Raw genomic sequence first — 18,508 nt, 5'->3', positions numbered from 1 at the left:
CACAGGAATCGAAGCCATGTCTCCTACACTGCAGGCAGATTCTTTACTGTCTGAGCCACCAGGGAAGCCCCAAATGTTCATCATGCAAGTAAATTTCTGAAATATGCTTTACATTAATTAATACTTAAGAATAAAATACCATTTTGAGTTTTTCCTCCTGACTGACCTCAAATACCCTTGACAAAGAAATAGCATTCCTACATATTTTACACCTAGTTCTTAGGTTGACTATAAATGACCACATATAAACCTTGTGAGGAGCAAACTGAACAAAGTTTATAGATATGTCTAAAAATTATTAGACACAATTTAAGAACTTCTAAATTATATATGCTTAGATGATAAAATAGATGAACAGCCTCTTACACAGTATCTAATAAGAAACAATTTTATTATTATTATTATTTTATTCTTTGGGTCACACTGAATGGCATGTGGGATCTTAGGTCCCCGAGCAGGGATTGAACCCTTATACCCTGCATGGTAAGTGTGTGGAGTCTTAACAACTGGACCGTGAGGGAAATCCCTCATTGTCTAATTTTTATCAATGTTATCCTCAAGGACAACATTGGCTATCAATTTTCTTTTTCTTTTTGCTGCACTGTATGGCATGAGGGACCCTATATCCCAGGCCACGGATCTAACTGAGTCCCCTGCACTGGGAGCATGGAAGTCTCAACCATGGACACTGATACAAATGACAGAAGCTACTGGAAATAAAGAAAAGCCTTAACATGAAAGACTTGTAAAATGTTTATTTTTAAATGAGATTAATACCATTTTAATATAGGAGAGATGCCATCTTTATTTACAGGCTAATAAAAAAATACTAAAACTCAATGCAACTACATATGGTACATTTGTCAAAAATCCTATAGATTTGAGGCCAACCCTACATGGAAAACTGGGTAGCTGGGATAGCACATTACATAATAAGCACATCAGAAATATGCAACTTACACATGAATCAATATATTTTGTTTCTAAACATGAAAACAAAGTCTACAGTGGGGAGGAGGGGAGGGTAGAACCAGCACCAAAGAAACGCTGAGCTAACTTCTGACAACTGTTAAGTCAGCCAAAACCATTTGTTTATATTACCAAGGATCTCAAATTTTTCATGTCTTTTCAATCTGTGTTAAAGTCTCATAACCCAAATGCTGTTTGCCATCAAAGTCACAGACACTTAGAACTGTAGAAGTTAAATGTAAATATATACACACATACATACAACCCTCATACTCTTAAATTTTTTTTTCTCAGCTTTCTGTTTGTGTGTGCATCTGTATACTTTTTTTTTTTTTTTTTTTAACTGTAATGGCTTTGCAACAGTTCTCTCCTTATCTGGTTTTGTCCTAGAAATAAGTTTCTTTCCTACAAATGTGAAAACATAAAAACTGTTTCTCATTTAGACCTTTGGAAAGAGTCTGTAATTCTCAGTTCATCTCCCAAAGACCATATATTCTAAAAGGAACTTTTAACCAAGTACTTTCTAAACACCAGATGGGAATCTCACAGTAATCCCTGAGCAACAGTGCTCTCACATAGGCTGCAAACCAAGGTGAAGCAGAAATGAAATGGGAACTGACCTCTGTAATTTTAAGCTAACTGGAACATTTTTCATTTTGCTTATCAGCCCAAGAAGGGAGTTTCTATCATAACCATCTCATACAACCCTTTACATTACACAGCGTCCTCATAGAAATGCCAACTCAAGGCTCTTAAAAAAACTCTTTATAGACATATTAGCTCTTGAAAATCAAAAGGCTTTGGTTAATATTTCCTAAGGATTCAGTCTTAGTAGATAAAAGATACTCTCTGAAAAACTGCCAAGGCCATCCCATCCTAGACAGTCTTTTAAAAAGATAAGAATAACATAGTTTCAAGTCACAACAAAAAAGCTTTCAGATATGTGACAATGGAAATTTTTTTTGACTGAATGAATACACTGGTTAAAATCCAGTTTATAGATCTCATATCATGCATGGGGGCATGTGCTAGAGTAGGGGGAATGCATGAGGAGGAAACATTTTTCTTTTAAGAGTCCTAGCCTGTCAGGAGCAAACAATAACATGTGGCTTCCTCATTCAGTTGTACAGTTAAATACTAGTTTTTGCTCAGAGGCAATATTATGCTAAAAGGTATTTTAATATCAGTAACCACATATACTACGAAGTGCATTTCCTATTACAAATTAACGTGGTGATATACAGATGAACAAAACTACCAAAACAAACCATAAATGAGTAACAGGTGAAACATAAAATTTATAAATAGCAAAACCACCAAATAAAGTATATACATTTTGTAGATTTACCTATGAACAAATATATAGTGCATCTAGGAAAGACAAGAGAATGTGTTTTGTATCACATAACATCTGAGTATTAGAAATGAGATACTGATAATACTCTAAAAGCCTTCTCCCAATTTATATTCCTTCAAATGTATATTCTTTAAAACAATGATATTGGCAAAACTATCATCTCTTCAAATGCAACGTTTCTCACTTTTCCCTGCAGGGTCCAGTGGCCTGCGGAACAGCACAGAAGAGAGCAGGCACTCCAAGCTTATTCCTGGGATAAGAGAAGTAGCAAATCTAGTTTGCATATGAAAAGCACTTTAGTCAAACTTAACACTGAAAAGCCAACCAAAAAGTTATCATATCAAAACGTGTTCACTTTATCCTGCCCACCACCAGTGCTTCAGATTTATAGATTATTGGCAAACCAGTTAGTTATCAATACTTTGAGAGAAAACTGCTGTTTGAATTAAATGTATCTCATTGACATAGTAATAAATTTGAGCTTTAACCGCCAGAAAAAAAACATACCTTTAAGTGCTAGGACTATCGCAATACAAACATTATGAACAACTCAAAATGTATAAAACTGCCTTTCGTGGATTCCAGAAAAAAAGCATTTGTGACTAAACATTAATAACATAATGCTCCAATACCGCGCACACAAATCAACATAATTGAGAACAGATATTTCACACTCATCTGCATTTCTTTTAAAAAACCTGAAAAGTACAATAACTGAAACTATTTCTAGTGCAGCATTGATTGATACAGGATTGCTTAAAGAAAACTATTCTGTACTGCGTGAATAACATTGAAAAGCAAATCATTATAATAAATGATCATTAAGAACTGATTTAGACATCAGGAAACACATTAAATTACAAAAAAACACTAAAACCATTCAGTTAAAAAACAAATTTAAGTCAAGCCTACATTTCTGCAATTCACTGAGTCAAGTTCTGTCCTTTGAAACATCACACTTAACATTCTGGAACATACGATATGAATTCATTTATTCTATTTAAAGGCTATTCCTTGAAAAAAAAAAAAAAAAATTCCAGTTAGCACTGTCCTTCTACTAAATGGAAAAGGAATCAAATAAAACAGCAGTGCTTCATTTGGTACTTCAGAGCCTAATACTATCCTTTTGGAAAACACATGCTTTGGTACTTTATAAATTTGAAGAAAATCAAAACTGCTTTTCATGCAATAGCTAATTATGGTATACTACAGAAAACAGGGAGTTTTATGCATTTAGAATTGTTCACATGAAGCCCTGAGGTACCCGCCTTTCATTTAGGCAATAAACAGCCTCCTTAAATCTTGTATAGTCTTTGTCACCATCTTCCCTAGTGCCCCAAATTCAGAATAGTCTGATTAACAATCTTGTCTGAAGATACAGTCAATTTAATAAGACTTTTTATGATACAGACTGTGTAGATCATCTAGTTTAGAAGCATTGTCTTCTAGAGGAGTTTCACTTGAAGCTCCTAGGTCTCCATTTTCGTGTCCATCAGTAACTGCCTTCTTATTAAATCCTGAAAGAGAAAATAAGCAGAAACTTCCTAATTAGAAAAAATCATACTTTTGTTGAGCAATAACAAAGGAAAGTCCACTGTTACTAATAATAGTAATATGAAGCAAATAATGGGGCCCTAGATTAATCAAGACAGCAATTTCTGACAAAGGAATGCTTCCTTATAGCAGATATCAAACACTGTACAAATGTTTTTAATATTATCTATTGGACTTATCTAAAAATTATATAAAATTTCCCACCAAATTATTCATGAAATTCAGAATTGATACACACAACTGCAGGATTCAATCAGTTCTACTTAACACAAATACCTATGGAACTGTACATTTTTCTTTCACATTTTGTTTTCAAATTATTTAACTTCAGCTCACCGAGGCACATACTAGTTTATTTACTAAATCTAACCTGTTGGTAAGACAATGTCCAGATAAAATTTAAAACTAATTTGGTTAATCTACAAAACAGATAACAGACTAGCAAATAAATGAAAGTTGACTATGAAATCTGCTTAGTGAGCTATGAAACATGGATACATGCTAAAAAGATAACCAATGGATACATTTCTTGTGATTTGTGATCAGTTAATAGTAACGTATCCTAAGAGTATACATGTTTGGTTATTTGGGTCACATTTTAAATGGTTTGCAATTTATATACGTGACAGGGAAACCCTTTAAAAAAGGCTCCGCTGCAAAAAGGAAGGGATAAGCCTTCTAATCCTGACCAAAAAAAAAAAAAACCAGAAGGTAAAAGAAAACAAAATCAAAAGAAAAGCAGCTCAATAGTGCAAGGTTTTGGCATACTGACACAATGGTTTTGTTCAAGAAGCACAGGGAGACCAAATGCGACTGCTGTCTTTGTACAGATACTTTACAACACATAGGCTCACCGAAAGGACAACAGTTCATCAGTCTGCTGTAACACTCTGTGCCACAAGTTCTCAAACTTTTTGATTTCAGGATGCCTTTATGCTCTTAAGAACTGAGAACTGCAAAGAGTTTTTTTTCATGTAGGTTTTTAATAGTAAGTGATGTAATGCCGTTTATCACATTAGTGATTAAAATTGAGAAATCTAAAAAAAAATTACTTTGTTAAAAATGGTAATAAACTCCATAAATGTTAACATAAGTATCTGTTTAGTGAAAATAATTCTAATTTCTAAAAACTTAGTCAGAGGAATGACACAATTTTGCAAGTATCTTCAATGTCTGGCTTTACATAAGACTGCTAGATTCTCATATCTGCTTTCACTCAATCAGTTAGAAGCACGTGAAAAAGTTCACTTCTCGTAGATGTATAACTCTGAAGAGGGGAGAGTAACTTAGCCTTTTCAAATAACTGTCAATATTCTTCTTTGATATTATACCAAAATTTACAATATAGAATCTAAAACTATATCAAAGAACTTTCACACTCGGATGCATTAAAATCATTTGTCTGCCTTGCACTTTTGAATGGCTCTTTCACCCAAGCAGGATTCAGTAATATCACACGCTGGTCATTTCAAAAGTATTAGATCCCTGAGTTATGCAACAATTGCAAAAGCTGACACATTTCATTTTACTGTATCAAAAAAATCATACTCATTAATATCACCACCAATCTTATTAGAAAAGCTCTTTAACTGTCAAGCTCATGGTGGTTGATATGTGTTTTACAAAATTCTGATTTCCACTTGAAAGTTCACATTTTACCACTGGCAATAAATACTGTCAGTTGTTCTTGAAGTGATGGATTCACCTTGTTCATTTTAAAGAAAACAGCTACCAAATAGTCTGAACAACCATAATTTGTCATTCTTTCAAGTAAAAATTGTCATCCATGAAAAGAATGGCTCATTCAGCTAGCAAATTAATCACTTACGTACTTTTCCTCAAGACTAGCATCTTAGTCCAGCATATAAACTCAATGCTATGCATACTTCCCATTTCGTCACACAGAATAATTAAAAAGTCATATACTCAACATTTAATAAAATGAATACCTTTTACTATTTTACAGAGGATATTCTTAAGAAACTGGCATTTGCTTCTTTTTTATTCTGAGCAGATGACAAGGAAGAACACAGTGATCACTAGTAAAGCAGTGCTACTTGCCTTGACTCATACTAAGGCACCAACGGTTTTACCACCACTGGTTCTGTACCATCAGTGTAAGTATCAACACAGGACAAACAATGCCTTAGTATTTATTAGTATGAAAAGTTTGGATCTCAGAACTCCCTGAAAGGTCTCAGGGTCCCCTACAGATCTATGGATCACAATTTAAGCACCAGGCCTCCATATAAAAGTGCTAGAATTGTTCTTTAAAATATGTATAGATGATAGTAAAGGAACTAAACCCAACATCCTCAAGATTACATATCCTGATTCCAATAACAATCATGAGATAACAGTCTAATTACTTATTCAAATTCAGCCTGTAAAATCATTGCATTATGAGAGAAGAATGTGCATTAAAACAGCAAGATGTTAAGATGTATCTACTCTAAAAGGCATGTGGCCTTTGTTTCTGTCTAGAAAACTTGAATTTTATTTATATTTCAAGGATTAGCTATAGTTTAGTAACTGCTCATATATTTGTCCAAGGTGAATCTAGAAGAACTGACATGTAAATAAAATATTGGCATAATTACTGGTGTATAATAAAGCTATAATTTAGCAAGGGAAAGCTATCTACTCTGTTAATGCTGGTTTCCCCATCATTAAAACAGTGTTACAAAGAACATCTAAGTCTTTTATATTTTTTAAGTTTATTGAGAGTAAATACATTAATTATAACGTTCACGGTGATTTTTACCTTGTAACATTTTGATTTCCCCACTTGTATCTTTACAACTAGCACCAGGATTACTACTTCCCTCTAATTCATCAAGGTACAAACGGTAACGATGTCCACTCTCATCTTCATACTCTACATTTTCATCGTCAGAATCCACTTCAGGAGCCACGTAAACTACTTCAAATTCAATCTCTCCTCTCTAAAATGGGGGAAAGAAAATGAGAAAACCAAGTTACTGTAACTTTAAAAGATTTCCAAATTCTCCGGGGTGAGAAGCAACAGTTGGGCCTCAGATGTAGCTCCTTTCAAGACAACAAATAGTGAAATTTTAGACTCTCAAGAGGTACACATAATTTCCTTTCAGTACTACAGATCTTTCTCCTGATCAAAATATTTTCCCCAAAAGACCTAAAACAAAAAAGGATGATTATTCAATTTACAGAATTTCAGAACAAAATGTTCAGCTTAAAAGTCATTTTGTCATTTTATACTTTACATAGTAGCAATTCAGAAAATCTATCTAATAGTCAGATATTAAAGTCGCACCTAAGGGCACCACACAAACTTTTCTTTGACTAATTCAAGAAACCTCTACACAATGATTTCTTGTTTCTTACTCAATAGGTCTTGAGCATTTCCTTAACTGTCACTGAGAGCCAGACATAGTTGTTGGTCAAGGTATTCTGTTGAGTAATAATACCAATTACTGTGTGTATTGTTCAAAATTATATCCTTCAATTCTCAGAACAACTCTATTGTAGTCCCCTGTACATGAATGAGAAACCCGAGTGAGTCCTGGAGAGGGCTGATAACTCTCAATAAGATGAACAAGTAAAATAGAAAAACAGAAATTGACTCCGAAGTCCTTCCTCTTTCTCTCCTATACTAGACTAAATGTGTAATATTTATATTTTATTCTTTAATAACAACTTAATGTTCAAGTAAAAAGTTATAGATTTTATGTTAAAAAAATTCCGAGCTATAATTGTCACTTAATAAGAGACTACAATCACTACACACAAGACCAGTGTTTGCAATTCTCTGAAAATTATGGCCTGCCTTTGCTCAAAAGAAAGTATGCCTTTTTTTTTTTAATTGCTACCCACTAAGTCTCTTTGGTGCTCCTCTTTCCCAGCAGTTTAAGGTTATCCTTCAGAACTTTAACATGTGTTCAGCATTTCCATAAAATTTTGTATCTCATGAACTGCCTGTTTATGTCCCCTTTGCCTCAGCAGCCATTCATCCCACTCTTACACTACAGGATGACAGCCAAGTTGGACTGAGAAAACACCAACTTAAAGAAACTAGTGCTGCATTCTTAAATCTCCCTCATCAGATAATGCTTTAAAAAAAACACTTGGAGAGTTGGTAAAAGCAGTGTGTTAGTCACTCAGTCATGTCCAACTCTATACGACCCCATGGACTGTACTATCCATGGAATTCTCCAGGCAAGAATCCTGGGGTGGGTAGCCATTTCCTTCTCCAGGGGATCTTTCCAACCCAAGGATTGAATCTGGGTCTCCCACATTGTAGTGGTCTTCAGTAAAGTTCTTTAGATGACAGAATCAGGTCTGTGGTAGCTTTCATGAAGAAACAGATTTTAGGTTTAATATGAGGAAGAGCTTTCTAAAAATCAGCAGTCTAAAACAATGAAATAGACTGCATTATCACCAACAAGTCCTCCCTTTAATACTGAATACAATTATTTCCCAGGTGGCACAGTAGTAACGAATCCCCCTGCCAATGAAGGAGATGCAAGAGACGTGGGCTCGATCCCTGGGTCGGGAAGATCCCCTGGCATAGGAACTGGCAACCCACTCCAGTATTCTTGCCTGGAAAATTCCATGGTCAGAGGAGTCTGGTGGGTCCATTGGGTCGCAAAGAGTCAGACACGACTGAACATGCAACACACACACATTCATTTAGTGATACTGTAGTTATTTATGCATTAAGTAGAATTAAACTAAATGAGCTAGAAATTCACTTTCAATTCTGAAATTAAAGTCTGCTCTGGCATACTATACTGATGATCCAATGAACATCTCAATGTACTAACCAACACCTCTCTAATTCCCTCATACCTATTCTTGAAAGAAAAAACAAAACATTTTTTATATCTTAATTTTTCTGGATAACAAATATGACTCCTGTATATGAATCTCAATTCTTTAATCTATTTGTTCTGCAATCTTGAGCAAATTAATTTCTAAGAACTTTATTTCACTCATTTTAAATAAGAGGGCTGGTTAAAAGATTTCTAACAATGCTTGACTTCTAACATTTACAACTGTAAAATCAATCTACTTCCAGCATTGTTTTTTCTATAATACTTCATATCTATATAGTGTTTTAGTCATTAATGATGTTTTGCTTTCCAAGAACCAAGTCCTGTTCTGAACACTTTATATGTATTAACATACTTAATCCTTCCAGCTCTCAGATGAGGACACTGCAACACTAAGGACTTAAGTAACTTGCTCAAAGCTATACAGCTGTGAAGAAGAGCAAACAAAATCTTTTTCAGTAAATCTGGCTGAATGTCTTCTATAAAAGGGTCAAGTCAAAGGAAACTAGTATCTATAGATAAACACTTTACTACCTGAGAAAACTCCTCGGGAAGTTATCATCTATTCAATAGACTCAAAAAGGAACAATGGAGAGATCCAATTTTAATTATATAAAGGGAACTTACCTGCTGGGAAAGAATGGTTACAGCTTCTTTATGCTTTGTGTCCCGGAGGTTAACTCCATTAACAGCCAGAATAGCATCTCCAACGTGCAGCCCTCCACATCTATCAGCAGGTTGCCCTGGGTGGATCTCAGAAATGAGGATTGGAACACCATGCTCCTTTCCACCCTAGTCAAAAAAAAAAAAAAAGCAGCAAACTAGTTTACCTTTGTATAGTCACACACTATTCTGATAAAATATTTTTCTAAAAACATTTCAATAAGCACCTATACTGTCTCTATAAATGCTGAGTGATATCCTATTTGCTACTTAGGTAATGGTAAATCAAACTATCATGAATATCAAAGAGTTACCTCTAAGTAAAATGATTAATAATATATATGTGCTTTTTAAAATGCATTACAGAAAAAAAAATAAATAAAATAAAATAAAATGCATTACAGAATTTAAAAAAAAAAACCCTGAAAAACCAAAAGAACAATTGGCTTAACTCTCTTTTAAACATAAATATTTTATGTATTAGTAGTCCATAGTATTATCAGATTTTATCAAACCTAAGTCCCAATGAACCATAAGAAAAAAACCATTATTTTATGTTCCACAAAAATAACTATAAGATGAATCTGAATTTCATAGACGTTAAAATGTGAAAAAATATGCAATGCAAAATTAATGAAATACAGCATTTGGTACCTTTCACTTTCTAGCTGTAATCATAATTATGTGTGTGTCTTATTTCTCTTACTAAACTTATGCTGTTTGAGGGAAGTATACTCAAAAAGGTAGGTATATTCAATAAAGATCTATTAGATAAACTTTTTATTATAAGAAACATTTCTACAGTAAACAATACCAGAAAGTACATAAACTTCTGCAGTGACTAAGTATAAAAAGCCAGCTTATTTATTGATTTGGAACAAAGCACTGTTCCAAATAGTTCAGGTCCAACTCTGTGCGACCCCTGAGAGACAGCAGCCCACCAGGCACCCCCGTCCCTGGGATTCTCCAGGCAAGAACACTGGAGTGGGTTGCCATTTCCTTCTCCAACGCATGAAAGTGAAAAGTGAAGTGAAGTCGCTCAGTCCTGTCTGACTCTTAGCGACTCCATGGACTGCAGCCTACCAGGCTCTTCCGTCCATGGGATTTTCCAAAATGCTCTAGTTATATGTATTTCAAAATAGATTGCTCTCAAGAAGGCTGTCTAAGACAACTGTAACGGAATCAACATTTAAAAAGAGGAATACTTGGACCCAAGAGCCAGTGAAATCTGACAGCCAAGAAATGAGACAAGAGAAAGACAGCAAATACTCTAGAGAAAAGAACAATACAATCTGGGGTCATTTAACACAGAACAAAAGAGTCCTATCCAATCCCAAAGGCTCTTACAGGCATCACAGGATGTGGTGCAGAACTACGATATGAGTCATAATGAAAATGATAAACAATGATTACTGAAAAAATACTTTAAAGTAATACTTAACAGTTATTAGGAAGATTTCCATACCAAAAAAAAAAGTGTTTACACAAAAGTGCTATTACCCATGGGGATAAATTTAGTTATTTAGAAAATATATTCGGAATACTTTATCTCCCAATGATGTTCAACAAAGGAGTGTGATTATACTAGAGAAGTGTAGAGAAAAGGAGACTGGAAGCACTACTTCTTACTGTAATTGAAATGCCAAGGCCTTCATGATCTTCCTTAAGGAGGAGAACTTTTCTAATTGGACCAACACCTTGGCTTTTCTTTAAAGAGTCTTGATCCTTGTTGGAGAAAAAAAAAAGAAGAAAAATTAGTAGTACTTAAACTATATACCATATAGAGTAACTTGCTTTTAGAAATGTTTGTTTTCCTGTAATGGATACACAGTATAATGTTAAGAAAGTAATCAACAGATAACATGGAAAAAACAAAAACAGATAACATGGGAAAGCAAAAATAGTGGTTCTATTAATATAGTGAATGTACATGATTTTCTCACCCTCTTGTTAATTTCTTTAATATTTATACGTGACATTACAAAAGAAACTACTGCCATGAACTGATAAATAATATCTTTAAGAAATAAAAGGAGGCAACTTTAGCTTCACTGGAAAATTGCTTTAAGATCTATAACCATTTCAACTGATTTACAGAACTGAAAAAACAAAATGTCAATTGGTCATTAACTCTTTTTCATTTCTTTGAACTCTGGAATCTACCTCTTAACTAAAGGACCTTGCTCCACCAATAATTCTTTCTCTGGGACCTTTACTTTTTACCTCTCTCTACAAGCTCATTCCCTAAAATGAAAAAATGCCAAGCCTAACCAAGCTATAAAACACAAACCACGTACAAACACAAAACATATAAAAACCCTTAAACTATCCACAATCGTGGCTACCTTCTATCCACCCTCCATCTTTCCTGAACCTTTACACAAGTTAATCCTCACTGTCGTTACTTCCTTGCCTCCCATATTCAGTAAGTACTCCAACCCGTAATTAGGGTTCTGCTCCACCTGCTCCACCGAAGCTGTCTTCTCTGCAGTCACTGGTAACCAATGTGGCTGCTTCCACTGAATACTCTTTAGTCACTGCCCTTTTGAACCCTGCAGAAGTTGATACTGTTCACAGTCCCCTCCCTGAAACCTCTTTTCTTTGGTGTCCATTACACGTTGGTGTACATTACATTACATGGGTTTGGGTGGACTTGGGGAGTTGGTGACGGACAGGGAGGCCTGGCGTGCTGCGGTTCATAGGGTTGCAGAGTCGGACACGACTGAGCGACTGAACTGAACTGAACCATTACACTACTTTCCTAGAAGGCCCATATCTGACAGCTCTATCTCAGGCTTCTGTCTTTGGTGATTCATTTCCTTCCCTGAATCCTTAGTGGTTTCCTTCCATCTTTTTACTTTCTCTATACTTTTCCTGGGTGACTTAATCAATCCCATGGCTTCAACAGATGATTTACCTAGTAATCTTCAACTCAAGAGTTCTCTCTAGAATTCTAGAGTCATATATATAATTGGATATAAACTGGCTGTCCACTGGCACCTCAAACACTACATGTCTAAAACTGATATCATCTTTCTACCAAAACCTTCCTTTCCCTATATTTGGTTTATCAATGCATGCCATCATCTCACTCGATTGCCCAAACCAAAACTGAGACTTTCCTTCTTACTCACCTACTTAACCAAAAGCAACTAGTCACTAACTCCTTTTGATTCTAATTCTCTCAAACCTGTTCTTCTTCTGATCCCTTTCTCCTCATTATCTTTCTACATGTATTTCTCTGATTTCAACTAGGCCCTCTTCCAATATATCCTCCTCACTACCCAAAGCAACTGTCAAACAAATGCTAACTCTTATTAAGTCCACTATTTTATTTTAAAATCCTGACCATCAGGTTAAGATTCAAATGCCTTTATTTAGCATAAGATAACATTTACCATCTGGCCACTGCCTAGAAGTTAATGGGAACCAAGAGAACCCCAAGAAGACAATGGCGCGAGCGCTTACTGCAGTCACCACTCCTCTCCCATGGACGCCACATACATATCAATTCTTCTTACAATTATCTTTTCAAAGGCAACAAATAATTTTACTATTCGAGGCCAGGCTTTACCTGATACTAAAATATGTGATCCACTGGACAGGAATTAGATACGATTTTATTATATTAAGGCTTATACCATTAGGCTGCTGTTGCAGTGAAATTTAATACATTTTTATGTAGGTAGAAAGAAAAGCTCCTGTACAGTGGTGGCTACAGAAACAGACAACTGGACACAGATCTCAAATTCCAGCTTAATCCAAAACCAAACAGGTATAAATGTTAGCTTGGAAACAATATATAAAGCTAGTTACCAAGAGTCCCCTTATAAAGAACTACCCCCCAATTTTTGCCAATTTATCAATACACTCTGCTAAGCTTAGAACTTCTGTAAACATGCCTAATCGAGATCCAGGAAAATTCTGAAATATGAGCTGAAGCAACATGCATCTGCTATCAATAGTTCAGTGTCTTCAGAAATACCATTTTTGGGGTATTAGTGTAGGAGCTATATGGGCAGCTGAAACCTTAAATATGTATCTATTTTAAAATAAGTTTAATCCCACTTTCACTTTTAAATAAAGGTTTCAAATTCTACTAGAATTCTTAAAAATGCAACGGACTTGTGATTAAAGAAAGGACAAGACTGAGTGAGAAACAGTAGCAAAGCAAACATACATGGCCTGGTGGAGCATGCATCGGTCGCTTCAGGTCATTGCGTCCTCTACAGGCTCTGATCACAGTTTTGTGACGATGCAAGTGTATTTCAGCTTCCAACTGGTTCCAAAGCTTATCATGAGCAGGTCCCTTCATATCTCGTCCAAGTAGCTGTATTTGTTGGACTCTTCATTTGGGAAAAGAATTTAGTTAGTTTTTCATTATATATATATATGTATATATATACACACATACATACATACACACATATACATAAATATATATAAAGTGTTCAGAAGAATTACTGAACACAAGTAGCTTTCACATAAATTTAATTTAGTAATGAAACTAATAGGAATTTCCTGATGTCTCTCAGATTTATAAAGACACAAAAAATTCTGAAAAAGACAGGTGTCTTCAAGGGAAAACTAGTTTTAAAAAAAGAATGACTATGACCTTCTTTAATCACATACTTTAGTTCATATACATCTTAGAAACAATTTAGGAGGCTAATGTCAACATGTTTCATGTCTTCCCTGCAATCATACTGGTCTTCAGATGAGGCTAACTGTACAAAACATTTTTCCAATGACAGTTTCTTTTTACAAAATGATTACTTTTTTAAATGTGGTAAAATTATTAGAAATGTGTACTCTGAGATAATGTAAATTATTTTTATTTGCTCCCCATCAATTCTTAATACATTAAACCAACAAGCACAAAATTATTTAGTAATAGTGAATCACCAGAGTTTGTGAATAATTTACCATAAAAGTTAATGAAAGCAGAACTCTATATTATGATAAAATCACTGTCATTCCAATATGTTTTTGAGGGACAAGAGAGACTGGGTTTCAATGATCACACAAAGAATTCCTACGAAAGTCCTGCTGTACGTGGGAATATCATCTGTTATGGTGTGAAGACAGGAAATGGTGAAAAGTATAGCTCTATGAGTCGTTAGCATTTCACAGTAATTTACTAGCAGTGTGTATGTCAACCAGAAACACCTATTTAGTATGGCTAACTAAATCTGCAACATGTAATGCTATGAAGTTAACAACAGTAAGCTACAATCAACCATAAAATCACTTTTATATAAAGATTAATATATTGTTTACTAAAAGGGGTAAAGTCCACCTCTGTAACTATGCACTTGGTTACCTAAGAGCTCAAGGGTACAATGGTACCCATTTTCCACACACCTTCCTGCCAGTTCCTTATCCAAGTACTTGGCAGCCAGTCTTGCCCCATAAACTTCAGCCTGGAGAACAGCTATATGTCTGCGAAGGGCTTCATTCTCTTTTCTCAATAACTTCACTTCAGCTTCAAGCTGAGCTTCTTTCATTTTCTCTTTTTTGTTTGCTTCGAGTTCTCTCTCCTGTTGCAATTTTTAAAAAATGCAATGAAAATACTTTCAAGACTCTCTAGCAATAGACCATGCTCCTTAAAAGACACAAAAGCACACAATCTATGATACCAACGATGAAAGCATATGATAAAAATTACCACTTTATTTCTATAAAATGGAGCACAATGATTTGGATCCAGTTTTTTCAAAACTAATACCAGAGGTGTTAGAACCACTTCTAGGTAAGATAACATAGCTTGAGGCATCCTGATCCTGAGGATACTAAGATTAGTAGCCTTCTCTAAGCACATGTTATCATATACTAATAGTAATGGCTTCAATGGATAATTGAATCTACTCTCTACATTCTAAAATGACTCTAAAACTAGACTAAAATAATCACTCTGGTGACTGTGCCCAAACATTTCATTAACTTTAATGCAGCAATTCTATAAACTATAAATTCGGTTACAAAGAGAAACATTTTTAAGCCAATTTATCTTAGAGGATTGTAAGAAACTTACAATGCTTAAATTAGAACAGATATTCCAATTTTTTAAAAACATTTTATGGTAATGGAGAAATGCTGGTAATAACTGCATTAAAAATATTTACACATTAAAAAATGTCAATATAGAGAACAGACTTGTGGTTGCCAAGAGGGAGGGGGAGAATGAGAGGGACGGATGGGGAGTCTGGTGTTAGTAGATGCAAGCTATTACATTTAGAATGGATAAACAACAAGGTCCTACTGTGCAGCACAGGGATCTTTATCTAACCTCCTGGGATAAACCACAATGGAAAAAAACATAAAAGAGTAAATATATACATGTGTATAACTGAGTCATTTTGTGGCACAGCAGAAATTAGCACAACATTGTAAATCAACTGTACTTAAATAAAAAATATAGCTTATGGGAAAACTAACTATAGATAAGTATATCCATGATGCAGATTATCACTGAACTCTGGGATCTGGAATGAATCATCTATTTGTCCAAATGTTAAAGTGACTGAAGAACTGTTTTCTGAGACAAAATACTGGCCTCCCTTGCCTACTATGAGGTTGGATAGATATCCATTTTTATCTCTCAAAAAAGGATGCTATCCTTTGCTTCACTTAGTAGATAACTCATATATATGAATTTATAGGTGTCAGCCAGAGAATATAACCTTAAGGTTTTTGCCACCAAGTTTTTATCACCAACTCACATGTGAGAGAAATAATTTTCAATATACTTTCAAAGTATAAAGTACGGTGTACCTACTCCTATACATCAAGGGTTACAAATGTAAATACCTTTGGGATCCAAGCACAGAATAGGCAGGTAGGTACAAAGGAAAGCGGAGGGGAAAACAGAAGGTAAAAATCCTGCCTAAAGACAGTCAAATTCAAATCTGAACTCACAGACACACACACAGTAGGACTAAATAAACCTTTCTGAGAGTTGGATGTGGGCCCTGAGAGATCTTTTAAATGTTATTTTTGGATCAAGAGAACCATCCCAAATTTGAGTGGAAGTGTTTACTGACTTACAGCACTACTTTCACAGATTCGTTAATGTACAGAATCTATAAATCCTGTGAAAATGTAGTTATATTTACTGATGACATGCAGAAGACACTGTTCACTACACCATGTCCCCCTTTAGGAGATTTAAATAAAGCTCCACCTCAGCACCAGGAAGAATGCTTCTCTTGAGTGAATGGCACAGGATATTGTTTCTAATATTCGAGTAGTAAATACTGTAATTATTTCCCTTTTACTATAAATAATAAACTGAGAGAAGGAAATGGCAACCCACTCCAGTATTCTTGCCTGGAGAATCCCATGGACAGGAGCCTGGCAGGCTACAGTCCATGGGGTTACAAGAGTCAGATGCAACTTAAGAGACTAAACCACCAGAGAAAGACTACCCTGAATTTGGCAGCAAGTCACAACTGTCCTTAAGATTTCTTTTTTTTTTCCCCCTGATAGAAAAAGAAAACACTTGGAAAATGAAAATAATAAATTTTATATTCAAATGTAAAAAAAAATAATAAACTGAGAAACAAATGTAAGCAAACTTTTAACAATTAATGGAATGTATTTTGATACTAATTTTGATGTCTGCTTTGATCTACTGTTTTAACAAAAGCATATCAATATACAATATATTTAAACATCAATATATGATATATTCAAATACAAGGCAGTGAGTACCACCATCTTAAAAACAATAAAAAAAATATATAGCCTAAAATGAATGACAATTACCAAATGCTGAATATACTTATCACTTCCTTGATTAAACTTTTGTCATTATGTATGTGATAAGAAGGAAGATTAGCATGCTTTTTCAACTTCTATAAAAAAACAAATGTAACAACCAGAACACAATTGTCTAGATTTTTTCTTTTTAATTTGAAGAACTAATAATCTAGAATCCTTCTTTTACAACAACTTTGGAACTCTTAAAATCTCAATTTATTTCAGAATCTCTTTCCTAAAAGGGCAGGTTATCAGTTCCAAAAGAAACCATGGTTCGGACAACATGAACAAAGTCTTTTTAAATGACATTTATGGAGTTTAACACTTTTGTTTCAGGAAAAAAGAGTTCCTAGAAGACCAAAAATTGTTTATGGGCTAAATAAATTTTATGTTGAGGATTATCTACTTACAATCACTTTAATGAGCTATTAATACAATATTTATGAAATATGAGAAACATATTAAGTCACTACTTTGCTTTAAAGATTTAAACTCCTAGTGAATCAGACAAACTTTCTAGCCTGAAATGAACAGATGCAAGCAAAAACAGGACTAAGAATACTTTTAGATTTAAAGGGAAGAATTTTGTTTCAGTTAACCTGTTCATCATTAGATACCAACAAAGAAGTTAATTTTGTATTTTGATATCTACATGCTATATTTCCAAATGAAGAAAAGTCATATGACTACTCAGAACCTGATTAGGCTTAGGTAGTGGGAAAAATATTAAGAATTTATCTATACTGTTATTTTCTAAGGTAAATTTAATAAAGGGTTTCAAAATTCAATTGTTTCAAAGGCCACACAATTATTCTCAAGACTGCTGAAAAGTTATAACACATGCAGTGGATGAATAAGAAACCAACATGCACATTCTTTCTCTGGGAATAAATTCAAATAAAAAAGGAGGAAAGAGCTAGGCCCGCACAAGGAAAACCAAGTCTTCTTTTGAAATAGTGGTACGAGCAAAGTACAAAGCTCAGAAGTTGTCAAAAGTGACGGGTTCTACAAATAATAGCAATAAATCACCAACAACAGAAAAATCTTTTAATAACATGAGGTGAGAAAACAGCAATGGGCTACTGACTGAATTTTTCAGGTACTGGCACATTAAAAAAATTATCATCATTAACATCACTTTCAGATACGTACAAGGTGACAACATGTACTATGCAAAAAAAGCACTAAGAACACTTCAGCATAACATATTAAAGCAAAACAGAAATGGTATACTTACCAGCTCCTCCACAGAGGGGACAGACTTAAGATATAAGAAAAAAGTTTTATAATTAGAAAAACATCAAACAACATATTTAGTGGTACAATCATTACAAGGAAAATTCCTATATGTTGAGTATCACTCGGGTCAAGTTAATTAAAATAAATATATTTG

General features: G+C 34.4%; 1 protein-coding gene across 2 annotated transcripts in view; it reads right to left on the bottom strand.

Annotated features, from left to right (window-relative positions):
* Positions 1 to 740: 740 nt before the first annotated feature.
* Positions 741 to 18,508, bottom strand: part of GOPC (golgi associated PDZ and coiled-coil motif containing) — a 40,028-nt gene continuing 22,260 nt past the window's right edge. Inside the window, exons 3-9 of one of the 2 annotated variants that reach the window (XM_019967153.2) lie at positions 18,353 to 18,376; positions 14,719 to 14,894; positions 13,535 to 13,700; positions 10,984 to 11,079; positions 9,319 to 9,483; positions 6,645 to 6,825; positions 741 to 3,843 (exon numbers count right to left, since the gene is read on the bottom strand). In XM_019967153.2, the coding sequence (XP_019822712.2) occupies positions 3,713 to 3,843; positions 6,645 to 6,825; positions 9,319 to 9,483; positions 10,984 to 11,079; positions 13,535 to 13,700; positions 14,719 to 14,894; positions 18,353 to 18,376 (939 nt within the window). In that variant the 3' untranslated portion in view covers positions 741 to 3,712. The remainder of the gene's footprint in view (positions 3,844 to 6,644; positions 6,826 to 9,318; positions 9,484 to 10,983; positions 11,080 to 13,534; positions 13,701 to 14,718; positions 14,895 to 18,352; positions 18,377 to 18,508) is intronic. The other variant, XM_019967154.2, reaches the window with a different exon arrangement.

The sequence above is a fragment of the Bos indicus genome, chromosome 9, assembly GCF_029378745.1.
Source record: "Bos indicus isolate NIAB-ARS_2022 breed Sahiwal x Tharparkar chromosome 9, NIAB-ARS_B.indTharparkar_mat_pri_1.0, whole genome shotgun sequence".
Lineage (NCBI taxonomy): Eukaryota > Metazoa > Chordata > Mammalia > Artiodactyla > Bovidae > Bos > Bos indicus.
Note: the sequence above shows the minus strand (reverse complement) of the source record. Positions and strands in the feature narration are given on the sequence as shown.